The 12,699-nt window shown below is 39.0% G+C and overlaps 1 protein-coding gene and 1 pseudogene across 1 annotated transcript in view; both read right to left on the bottom strand.

The window, feature by feature from the left end:
* Nucleotides 1–12,699, bottom strand: part of prss12 (serine protease 12) — a 57,339-nt gene that overhangs the window by 26,151 nt on the left and 18,489 nt on the right. The window contains exons 8-11 of the mRNA XM_067442764.1: nt 10,465–10,606; nt 5,188–5,390; nt 2,928–3,006; nt 2,685–2,807 (exon numbers count right to left, since the gene is read on the bottom strand). Of these exons, the coding sequence (XP_067298865.1) occupies nt 2,685–2,807; nt 2,928–3,006; nt 5,188–5,390; nt 10,465–10,606 (547 nt within the window). The remainder of the gene's footprint in view (nt 1–2,684; nt 2,808–2,927; nt 3,007–5,187; nt 5,391–10,464; nt 10,607–12,699) is intronic.
* LOC137074220 (5S ribosomal RNA) lies at nt 6,901–7,017 on the bottom strand (annotated as a pseudogene).

Genomic DNA, 12,699 nt, shown 5'->3' on the forward strand with positions numbered 1-12,699 from the left:
GGTAACTCAAGTTTGCTCTCTAGTCTAATGCTGATTTTTCAGAAGCCGGAAGCTGGATCTGTTGACAGCTATCATACTCTTAAGTAATACATTAGGGCAGTTCCGACATTAGGGCTTTAATACCACATCGGCTGTAACCTCAGAGTTTAATTAAGGTTTGCCAACAACCGGGCACACAGCATAAAAATAGTTTAGCGCTAATGTGTGTGTGTGTTTGTACATGCTATTTTTGCACAAATGTCATGTTACCCTCTGTAAACTCGGAAGTGAGAGACTAACTTTAGTCTTCTCGGGCTAAATGATCTCAAATGATTTAAAACAACTGTTACGCTGTTACGCATGCTATTAATTGCATTCTTGAAAAAGTGTGTGTACGTGTCTAAGAAAAAGGGAGGGGGTCGCAAAGGTATCTAGATTTATAGCTCTGTGTAGGAGAGCGTCAGGAAACTGTAGCAGTAGTCTGATGTCATGGATCATATTTTGAGGGCTCAGTGCTTGGTCTAGTTGATAAAAAACAGATTCAATCTTACTTAAGCCGCTTGCACAACCAGCGTCTTTCTACTGAGACCCTTTAAAAAAAATGAAACCCTAAATGGCTCAGGAAACTGCCACTAACAGACATTCTTCACAGTAATGTGGAAATGGAGCACGATCTCAGACCTGAACTGAAGACAGATCATTTACTAAACTGATCCTTATGGGAAGCTGAAAGTGTTTGTGTGGACATGTTTTTTACTGCTTTTCCTCTGGCATACTACTATTATTCTTTCTTAATGTGAACAGCTATAACTTTTCTATCCCTTTGGTGAAAACTCATCAAATGTAGCATGACAGGTCTGTGGCTAATTGCATGTAGTATCATTTTGGGATATATGGGATGTATCATTGCCTAGCAACAAGCTACTAAGTCTGCAATATTCATAACGGCATCTCTTCTACCCCGTTTGAGCTAGAGCAATTTTGCAAAAAAAAAACTTTAGGCACAATTTTGCCACATTTAAATGTCGTTTTTTGATTATCTACAAATGTGTCAATGCAACTCCATAGACAGTTAAATGTGGGTTACCTTTTTTTTATAAATACTTTAAAGGGGTCATATAATGGTACATGCACTTTTACAAGCTGATTGTATGGAAATGTGTGTTGGCAGTACCTGTACACAACCATCCTATAATGATAAAAATCCATCAAGTGTATTTTTTTTTTTTTTTTAATCTCCATAAATGTTTTCACCTGTCTCAAATCGAGTGATGTAATAATGAACACAGCAGTCATTCTGATGTTCCTAAATCCAAACCACTGAAGACGCATTAGCTGAGTATTGTTTTCATCGATGCTTTTTTATGTCTGTGTGAACCGCATTTCTCACCAGGCTGCTTTATAACCGAGGGTTAGTATGAAGCAAGAAGCTGCTCGTGAATAAAGGATTCAGATCTATATCAGCTCTTCATTTTCCTACTACACCTCCAGAAGTAGTGAGTGTAGTTTGAAACGCGTGCACGTTTCATGATGAATGCAGCTAAAGTTTACAGCGTAAGTGACATTACGGCATGCTTTCTATGTATGATGTTCAGTAATAGTAATATAAATTAAGTCGACATCACAAATTAAATAAGCTTTACATTACATTTTAAATTAAACAAAACTGTATAAACTTTTAACACATTGTGAGACAGACAATGAAACATTGAGCTTTGAACTTTAGCTTCTTACTTAATGAAGTTAATATTATATATTATAGTACAGTAATGGTAGAAAATAGTACAGATGGTGGAGCCCCTGCTGTTCTGCTGTCTTACAAAGAGTTAACTGATAAATTGTTCAATGAAGAGTCATCAGGGAATGGGGAAACTAAGCAAAACATTACATTTTACATTGATTTTTAATTCCATTTCATCTTCTTCTTAGCAACAGTTTCCTATACAATAGGGATGCTAATTTCTCCTCACGTGTATATAGTGTTTATAGCTTTTGACATTGCATACAAAAGAATCCGCACGTGATATTATTGGAAATTAATTTACAGAAAAAGAAGAGGAACATACATTGCAAAACATTGTGTAATGTTTTTACTTTAAACTATTTGCCAATGAGGTAATAATGATCTATCATATTACAACATTTTGTTTAAAATATATTTAAATGTTGATATTTTAATTAGAAAACAAGCAAAAGTTAAGGGTACATTTAAAACATATTTGCAGTGTGACCACTGAATGGTGCATGTTTTGATTTGCTTGGAGCTAAATAACTGTTTGTTTGGCAGCTGGAATAATTAAGAGTGTTTATTTGCAGGTCACAAATAATGAATGCATTTTTGGGCACAGGCTACAGAGGAAATGTGGGAAGAAGGTATATTGTTTAAAATTGACAATTTCAAATTTGTTTGTGTTATCTAGCTGTGTGAGTCACAGTGGAAAATTGGAAACACAAGAAAGAAGTGTGTGTACATGTTTGTGTGTGTGGGTGGACTTTATTTATGCCTTGCAGATGTGATACAGAATGAAGATGTACCTGTCCACTTGTATGTGTGTGTGTGTGTGTGTGTGTGTGTGTGTGTGTGTGTGTGTGTGTGTGTGTGTGTGTGTGTGTGTGTGTGTGTGTGTGTGTGTGTGTGTGTGTGTGTGTGTGTGTGTGTGTGCGTGTGCGTGTGCGTGTGCGTGTGCGTGTGTGTGTGTGTGTACCTCTTAAAGCAGTGAGCAGAAGTGAGGATCCAGCAGCTGTTGATCAAAGTGGCTCCACATACCAACCTTCCATCTGCCTGAGTGCCTCGCATACGCACAGCTGCCTGCCACGGCCAGCCCCCTCTACATCACACACACAAACACACATTCATCTTCTCATTCCGACCACATTAGCAATTATTCTCAAATGTGTAATTTGTTATGTCAAATATGTTTGTATACATTTTGACCCTCTCTGCTTACCGTAAAGACTTTTCCCCTCCTATTATTCTCTTCTGACGGGTGTGAGAGGGTCTTAGACCACACATGGAGCCCACTGTCTCTGTAATGTAAAACAAACACATATTTCTATAAAGTATAAATGGGTGAATCTCACGAAACCTGTAAGGAACATCTGCCTCAGTTCTATTTCACAGGAAATCAGAATACATAAATAAAAATAGATTTTGCATATGGAAAAGTAAGTCTAGGACTCTTCCTCTCATCACTGTAATGTGTTTATATAATATTAATTATGTAGGTATTATGTTAGTGTTTGTTGAACTGCCTTTATGCTTATTTAAAGGGAAAAAGGGTAACACTTTAGTTTAGGGTTTAATTCTCCCTATTAACTAATTGGTTATTAGCATGCATATTCCTAGGATATTGGCTGTTTATTACTACTTATAAAACACATATTAATGCAGTATTCTGCATGACATTATTCTACATCCCTTAATCCTACCCAATACTAAAGCTTAATAACTAACTTACTAACTATTAATTAGAAGTTAATATGGGGTTTATTATGGCAAAAGTTGTAGCTAATAGTTAAGTAATAGTGAGAATTGGACCCTAATCTAAAGTGTGACTAAAAAATGTATTACAGTATTTGGTAACACTTTATTTTACAATGTCATTGTAGCCATATGCTATTACAGCAATTACTATAAATCATGAATAATTACATGCAACTAACCCTAAACCAAACCCTAATCCTAACCCTATAGTAAGAACACGTAGTTACTTAATATTACTCAGGATTTGAATGTGTAACTTGTACTTGGCCTTTTGAAAAAGTAACAGTTATTGTAATTGTTTAACTAGCAATTGTTTCAATAAGTATATAATTACAGGTAAGACCATTTCTTCCACTCCTCATTACCATGCCATGGTCAATGTTTACTTTTGTTTCTTTTTTATCTATAGCATTTAATTTCATCAATCTTTTTTAGTTTATATTGCTGTTTTAGATAATGTTTGACTTTCTCTATTGCATTTTAAAGTGGTTAATTTCTAAATAGAATTCAAAAGGGTCACACATTTTAGCATCAGCGCTGCAATAGGAACAAAATCTTATAACACGTTTGGACAATGCTGGTGATAAGATGATTAATGCGCCACACATCCACAATAAAAATAAAAAAGACAGTGCAAAAGAATGACAGTAAAATATATATTGTGTTACTTTTTTCTTTTTTTGTTAAAAATGCTTATTGTCATTAATTGAAATAAATCTGAAATAACGTTTGACTTGCTCCATTGCATTTCAAAGCGGTAAATTCTCAATAAAATTCCAATTCAAATGGATAGCATCAGCTTTGCAATAGGAACGACTTCAGGCTTCAGTCATTTTGTGCTGATAATTGGTCCAATCAGTTCGTACTAAGTGCATATAAAAGCTCAGAATGAGAGATGTATATAATTAATGAATAGCCTGATCCTGTTTCTATTACTAATGGTATAAATATGGGGGGAGGGGTGTTGGACTTGCTTGTTTTGGTTATTGGGGGGTTACCTCCCCCCTTCCCCCTGCAACTAAACCCATGATTGGGAGTATATAGAGAACTGGTTGATGGATCTAAGAATGTAGAGTATAACATATAATAACACAAAAAAATGTGTGCATAGCTTATGTGTCCTTCAGAGTTTAATGGAGAAAGCACTGTAGGCCAGATAAACTAGCATTAGTTATTAAATTGATAAGAATAATAAAGCATAAATGAAGTCTAAGTGCCAGTGATGGCAAGCCAAACCACATCCATTAGAGCAGACAAAACACACTCCACTCCAAACTAGAAATCTGATAGGTTTCATCTTTCACTCTTGCTTTTAAATGGTTTCAAGTATTTTTACAGGTGTGATGATCTCTAAATCTATCCTTCAAAACCGATATCCAGGACTCTACATTTACCTATGGTATATTAATATGTACCTTTTCCCTGAATTTTAAAGACCACCAATTACAATGAAGTCAGATACTCTTGTAAAGTCCAAGAATGTCTGTACATTCAATTGCAGTTCATTTAATGTGCCTGAAAGAAATCCAAACAAGGTAATGCTGTCATAATTTACTCCCCGTTATGTTTTTCCAAACCCATGTGATTTTTAAACCACTCCTATTATGTTCAAAGAATGGGAGAAATTCATACAGGTTTGGGTAAATATCCCTTTAAACCTTGCCAGTATCACATATGTGAATGCTGTAGCTATAGCTATGAGAGGATCAAGGAGAATGTCCCACCTTTGACCTCAGCAGAATCCTTCTGTAACCCATAGTCACAAATAACGCCGGCATCTTCACTATGACGACAGTTGTGTGTCCCAAACGGCTGCTTGATACAGTCAGTCAGAGAATGTTCCCCACCCGTACACTTTACGTTGTCAATGTGAATAGGCCCCTCGCCTTCTCCAAAATACGCCATTACACGAGCTTTAGCCAGCCCACTGCAAAAGAATGACAGTAAAATATACATTTTGTTATGTTATTTTTTTTAAATCTCCATTTGAGATGTTCTGCTTAAAGTGTCATTCAGTCGGTCTGTGTTCTGTCAGGACGGTCAGGACTCACGAGCTGCTTTGCTGAACAACTGAACTGTGGTGAGCTGCTGAAATAAGCCAATCAGAGCAGAGCTCAACATTAATATTCATGACTTCCAAATAAGGCAAAGACCGAGCATTACATCCTAAGGACAATTTATAGGGTTGTAAATGGACCTGTAAAACTGTATCTGGACAATTTTTGCTCTTAAATAAGCCACATACCCTCTATGTAGATATTAGAGAACAATTTAGCATATTGTTTCAACTAATTCTAGGGCACCTTTAGAGAAACATAGCATAGCGTAACACACATACACAGGCAAGCACTGAGCATCAAACTTAACATAGGAAAGTAGAGTTGCCAACTCCAGCTGAGAGAACTGAGCTCATCAGATATGAGCATTAGTTACAGTATAATAAACTGACCACTGACCCCCCCTTAGGAGGTGAATCTGAGGGAAGGTGTTGATCACATTAGTGTGTGTAAATGTGAGAGTCTTCTCAGTTTTGTAATCTGAGCTCAACAATAACACATATGCATGATTCATAACTGAACTTATAAAATATTATAACACTTCCAAAAAAGAAAAACAAACTGTTGATAAAATACCAGAACCTATTGCTAAATAAATCTATTGTGAATTTAATTTTCTATTGTGCTAGAAGTGAATTCTTTCTCTTTCTGTTCTCCTGAGCATATTCGACTATGTGTGTGTTACAGGCAACATTACTACACAAGGTTTTATATTCTATATCTTAAAGGGGATGTCTTATGTTATTTCATGCATTTTGGAGTATTTACACTGTTAAAGAGATTCTCATGTTAAACAAGGCCAAAGTTTAAAAAAATGTGTTGAATGTATGACAGAGTATTTAAAATACGAAATAGTAATAGTATAGTATAGCCAAATAGTATGACCCAGTATGATCAAAAAGGGTGGAATTCCTTAATAATAATAATAATAATTAATTACATTTATATAGCGCTTTTCTAGACACGAAAAGCACTTTACATACAGAAGGGGGGGAATCTCCTCAACCACCACCAATGTGCAGCATCCACCTGGATGATGCGACGGCAGCCATATTGCGCCAGAACGCTCACCACACACCAGCTGATTGGTGGAGAGGAGAGGAGTGATTAGGCCAATCATTATATGGGGATTATTAGGAGGCCATGATGGACAGGGGCCAATGGGCAAATTTTGGCCAGGATGCCGAGGTACACCCCTACTCTTTATCAACGGACATCCTGGGATTTTGAATGAACACAGAGAGTCAGGACCTCGGTTTTAACGTCTCATCCAAAGGACGGTGCTCATTGACAGTATCGTGTCCCCATCACTAATACTGGGGTGTTAGGACCCACATAGACCACAGGGTGAGAGCCCCCTGCTGGCCTCACTAACACCTCTACCAGCAGCAACCTGGTTTTCCCATTTGGTCTCCCATCCAGGTACTGACCAGGCTCAGCCCTGCTTAGCTTCAGTGGGACACCAGTCTTGGGCTACAGGGTGATATGGCTGCTGGCATGGCTTGTATGGGCACTCCTTCTGGAAGAGCCAAAGTACGCCCATTAATGAGCTTCGTTCAGATTACAGAAGATGTCAGCAGTACTGACATTTTGTTTTTAGACCACAAAATCAACAATGTCACCAAAGTAGTGCATTTTTGGCTGTGAGGGAAAGATAACCTTGCACAGGGAGTACAGGGAGGTTAGAGAAGGCCTCCATGGTTGTAACAGGAAGCATAGACAGTTCAAGAAAGGCATCCTCAGCTGTGCCAGAGCAGACAAAAAGTTCAAACATGGTTTTGTTTGATGTTACCAGACAGACAGATAGTTACACCGGACATGGACATGCTGGGACCACTGGACTTGGGATTACCGGACTTGGCAGCGCTGAGACCACAGGACTTGGGACCACCAAATTTGGAACCACAGAGACCTTTGGACTTGGGACCATCTGACTTGGAAGTGCTAAGAGCACCGGCCTTGAGACCACAAGGAAGCGCTAAGATCCGTGGTCAGCCAAGCTCTGCAGCCACTGGAGCTTGAGACGCATAGCAAAAAAAGTGTTTAGAGGAAGGGGGTCTACTTAAATGGATTAAACCTTGAGGACCATCATGGATAAGTGTTGACTGGAAGTGGTTATATAGTCCAAAACAATAAAAGTCAATGAGTACAAAATCGGGAAGTTAGTAAGATATGCCCAAAAAGTCTCTGCTATGGTCCTCGAGAGTCCATGTCCATTGGTAGATTAATCTTACTGCTGGATCCATTGAAGGTCTGGTTTTCTGTAGCATGGCTGTTGTAGTCAAGGAAGAGCGCTAAACCCAAATCAAGATGGTTTGTTGATGGCGCTAAACCCAAATCAAGATGGTAAAATGGTTTGTTTAATAAACATCTTACAACAAAAGTAAATCAAGACAGGGCAGTCCGATTGCTTTGTTTGGAGCAAAAGCAGCAATGCATTGAGGACCACATCTATGGATTTCTCCATCAGGGCAGCCAAACAAACTGCTCCTTGTGCTCCTTTTTGTTTAGCCTGAACAAGCGCACAAAGGCTCACTTGCTATCCTCTAGGAAATTTTGCAGAGTTTGTGGAGTGGGTACAGGTGAACTGCAATTCATAATTTACCATCAGCCTTGCTTAGGAGGACGTCATCAGCCCTGCTCCAAATCCAGGTCCAGCCTGCCATCACCCTCCTGCACGAAACCCACCGCAGACAATGAACTGAAGCCTGCCGTGATGCACAAGTCCACTTGTTTGAAGAGGATGTTACCCTGTCTCTCCTGTCCACTCTGGTCCCGTCCAAATTCCGAATCTCCTGCATCTCCTATTTATCGTCCCAACCTCCCTCCCCCACCTCCTCTCCAAAATTCTGCCAGTTCCTCTGCCCAGTCTCCACTGTTTCCTACCAGGCCCTCAGCTCCTCCTCTTCCACCTCCCCTCTGTGGGATGGCTCCACTCGTGGATAAAGGTGTCCTCTGGCTCATCCTCCAGTCACTGATCACTCCACCTCGGCCCATCATCCAAACTCCTCTGCCTTGGGTCCTCCCTCCCTCTGCTCTACCTGGGACCATCGGACTTACCGCTCCACCAGGTTATCTCGGTCCTCCTGCTCCACATTGCTCGGACATTGCAAGCCTGCGCCACAGGCTTGCGATCCATCTATTCCTATGGCTCCAGCTGGCTTCACCCTCCCTCCAGCTATACCATGGCCCTCAGTCGCTCTGGTTGCTCCTCTGACGGTTGTCCCTGCAGCTCCATCACACCCTCCAGGATCAGTGGTATTGACCGGATCAATCTGCTCACAGTCTGCACTCAGGGCTTCACCCCCTTAAGTTCTGTCTCCATCGTCATGATATCGTTGAGGGCTTCTCATCCATGGCTTCTCCCCCTTCCTCGATGCCACCACGGTATAACACACATACATAGTTTTGATATTGTGTTCAGTTCATAATTGCCAATGTTCCCTTTCCTAGTTTGGCTCCATGATCGTTGACTGAGTTATGTGTGAGTTACTAAATATTATGTTATCTCTGTGTGTATATTTGCCCTCAGTTCTTTCAGTTCTTTGTAATGCGTCATCAATGTTATGCGTGGTTCTGATCTCCTGAGTTTGCTTTGTGGATAATAATAATAGACTGTTATTATAGACTCATTCGGTGTGGACAATGAGTAGCCATGTTAAAAGATGTGAGTAACTATCGAAACTAATAAGGCACAAAGCAAACAGGAACTAAACACAGACAGTGAACACAGAAACAATAAGAACCAGAACTCACTTTAAAGGGTTAGTTCACCCAAAAATGAAATTTCTTTCATTAATGACTCACCCCAATGTCGTTCCACACCCGTAAGACCTCCGCTCATCCTCGGAACACAGTTTAAGATATTTTATATTTAGTCTGAGGCCTTTCTGTCCTTTGAATGTAAGTTTATGCATACTTGCTGCCCACGTCCATAAGGTAAAGAAAACATCATCAACAGTCCATATGTGACATCAGCTGGTTAGTTAGACTCTTATGAAGCGTCAACAATACATTTTGGTTCAAATCTAACAAAAACTATGACTTTATTCAGCATTGTCTTCTCTTCCACGTTTGTTTTCAAACCTCAAATGAAGATTCAAAAGGTCGTGAATCAGCGGATTGATTCATGATTCGTATCACCAATGTCACGTGATTTCAGCAGTTTGCCAGTTTGACACATGATCCGAATCATGATTCCTGACCATTTGAATCTTTATTTGAGGAACACGGAAGAGAAGACAATGCTGAATAAAGTCGTAGTTTTTGTTATTTTTTGGACCAAAATGTATTGTCGACGCTTCAAAAGAGTCTAACTAACTAACTGATGTCACATATGGACTACTTTAATGATGTTTTCATTAACTTCTGGACATGGACAGCAAGTGGGCATACACTTACATTCAAAGGACAGAGAGCCCTCTGATTAAATCTAAAATATCTTAAACTGTGTTCAGAGGATGAGCGGAGGTCTTACGGGTGTGGAATGACATTGGGGTGAGTCATTAATGAAAGAAATTTCATTTTTGGGTGAACTAACCCTTTAAAATAAGAGACAGTAAAACACAGGACAGCAATAATGACAAACAGCTCTAATACTTTTTTTTCCTTTCTTCATTTGAATTTTTATTCTGACTATATAAAAAAAAACATTTAAATTAAACTTTTCATATTTTTAAACAACTTTGGTTTTGTTAATCCAACTTCAAAGTTTGTCAACAAACCTGACTAATCTAGCTTGAGTTTAATGCCTAAGTGTGTGTATTTGAGTGTGGGTACATACAATTCCACAATGATGACATTTAGATTTGCTTACCGGTTACTTTAAATGTCTATATGTCATCATTAAATTATTATACCTTTATTTTACCAGGTCATCTCTTAATGACATGAAATTACTTAACATACAAGGCTGTTTAAATGAACCTGACATATTGATTTCACCTGTAACCCAGCTGTCTGCACACCACCTCTGCATCCCGATCCGTCCATCCGTCATCACAAACCGTCCCCCACTGGCCACCCACCAGGATCTCGACACGCCCCTCTCTCTCATTCTCTCCGCCCACCAGTCTCACAGGTAGACCTGACAGATAGGTAAAACAAAATATATGAATGCATAAATGAAATAAAATTTCGCTTTGATTAGCAGATGGTAGTGTAGCAGTTAAATAATCTGGATGGATCTGACAGACATATATATATTTGCTGTACTTTATAGGATCTGTATAATGTTTAAAGTACAATTTAGTGTCACTTACTCTCATGTCATTGCAAATATGTATGAGTTCACATGGGAATATATTGTAAATAATGTTGGTAACCAAAAAATTTTGGTTATTGACCTTCAATGTATGGACAAAAAACAGACATTTCTTTGACTTTCAGACGTGGCTTTCTTTCTTCTGTGGGACACAAAAGAGGAGAGGAAGAATAGAGGAAATGAAGGAGGCTATGGAAAGACATCTTATGTCTACATATATAAGTTTGTACGTGTGTTTGTGTGTGTGTTTGTGTGTGTGTGTGTGTGTGTGTGTGTGTGTGTGTGTGTGTGTGTGTGTGTGTGTGTGTGTGTGTGTGTGTGTGTAACACTGTAAGAGACATAAAAAAAACACCTGGTGCTAGACGGACAGTGTTAGGTTTCCACTCATGAAACATCTGCCTCCACTTACACATTACACAGACGCACAGACACACACACATAAACGCAATCAATCATCAGCTACTGTCAGTAATATCAGCGAAACTCTCCGTGCAAGAAAAAGAAAACATGACTTACTAACCATACATTAATACAAATTTGCAGCCAAAATTTAAGAAAATTAACAGCAATATTTGTTTGTAAAGCTGATAGTTCTGACTCAAAATTCTGATTATGCATAATCATGACTGCTCAATAGCTGAATTCCATATTAATGTGCCAGGTTGCTTTATTGCATGACAACCAAAGCCTCCAGGCTTGGATTATTTTAGATTTTGATAATTTTTTTCTATCACTTGAGTCACTTGAGTAAATTGTGCAAGTTCTTATGGCTTTTCGCTCTACGTTCTATACATTCGAGAACATGCAGCTTTATGAACATCTGCACTATTAATCATTCCTAAAACTAGAAGTTTATTTTTCACAGTCATGTCGCATTTGTCAGAAGCTTTTTAAATACTTTTATTATTAAATCAAATGTACTTCATAAAGCCTTCAGTACCAGTGGCACGCACACACATACACTCGCATACGATAATGATTCCTGCTGAAATTGTTTTTTCAGATGGTCTCTACTTTTCAACAGCTCTGTCTATAAGATGTCATGAAAACACTCCAAAAACCACATAGGCACACTATGAGGGCTTTTATTTATTTGTGCTCATTGTCCAAATACAGTCTTTCGCTGAGTGCATGTCGAGAGTGAGAACTTGAGTGTTTGTATATATACTGGTCATCTTTCATCCATATATATGGTTTTCTCGTGTGTGAGCAAGATAGATAGAGACAGAGACATAGATGTAGTAGAGTAATCATTTATGTTAAGTCAGTGGAATCACAATAGCAGCAAAACTGACATCACTGTGCTGATCTGGGAGGTAAATCTGTTGCTTTCTGCAGAATGCATTTAAGCATGATCAAATGTGTTAAACGGAGCTGAGAGTATTACTATTGAGGAGATGAATGACTTTGTAAAGGACGGGTGTTCCGGTTTTCTGTGGAAATCTGCAGAAATTCTGTATCGTGGGCAAAGATTCCATGTGGACCCTTATGGATTCCATGTGGCTCAGAGGCAAATGGGAACTAAATTTAAGTTCATTCAGTGAGGAGGAGACATTAGTCAAGCTCTGAGAGTTTTCCCATAGAGTCTCACTCGCCACATTTTCATAGAGCCATCAACTTGACAGAGGAAGACCAGTATAGTGTGTTTGTATGTGTGTGTGTGTGTGTGTGTGTGTGTGTGTGTGTGTGTGTGTGTGTGTGTGTGTGTGTGTGTGTGTGTGTGTGTGTGTGTGTGTGTGTGTGTGTGTGTGTGTGTGTGTGTGTGTGTGTGTGTGTGTGTGTGTGTGTGTGTGTGTGTCAATGCGTGCGTGCGAGCATGCATGCATAGTAAATCAATAGGCAATGCTTTAGGTAAAAGAAAAGCTACCAGAAGCTAAATCTGACACAAAAAAATATAATTGGGGACATCCAGGTAC

The sequence above is a fragment of the Pseudorasbora parva genome, chromosome 4, assembly GCF_024679245.1.
Source record: "Pseudorasbora parva isolate DD20220531a chromosome 4, ASM2467924v1, whole genome shotgun sequence".
NCBI lineage: Eukaryota > Metazoa > Chordata > Actinopteri > Cypriniformes > Gobionidae > Pseudorasbora > Pseudorasbora parva.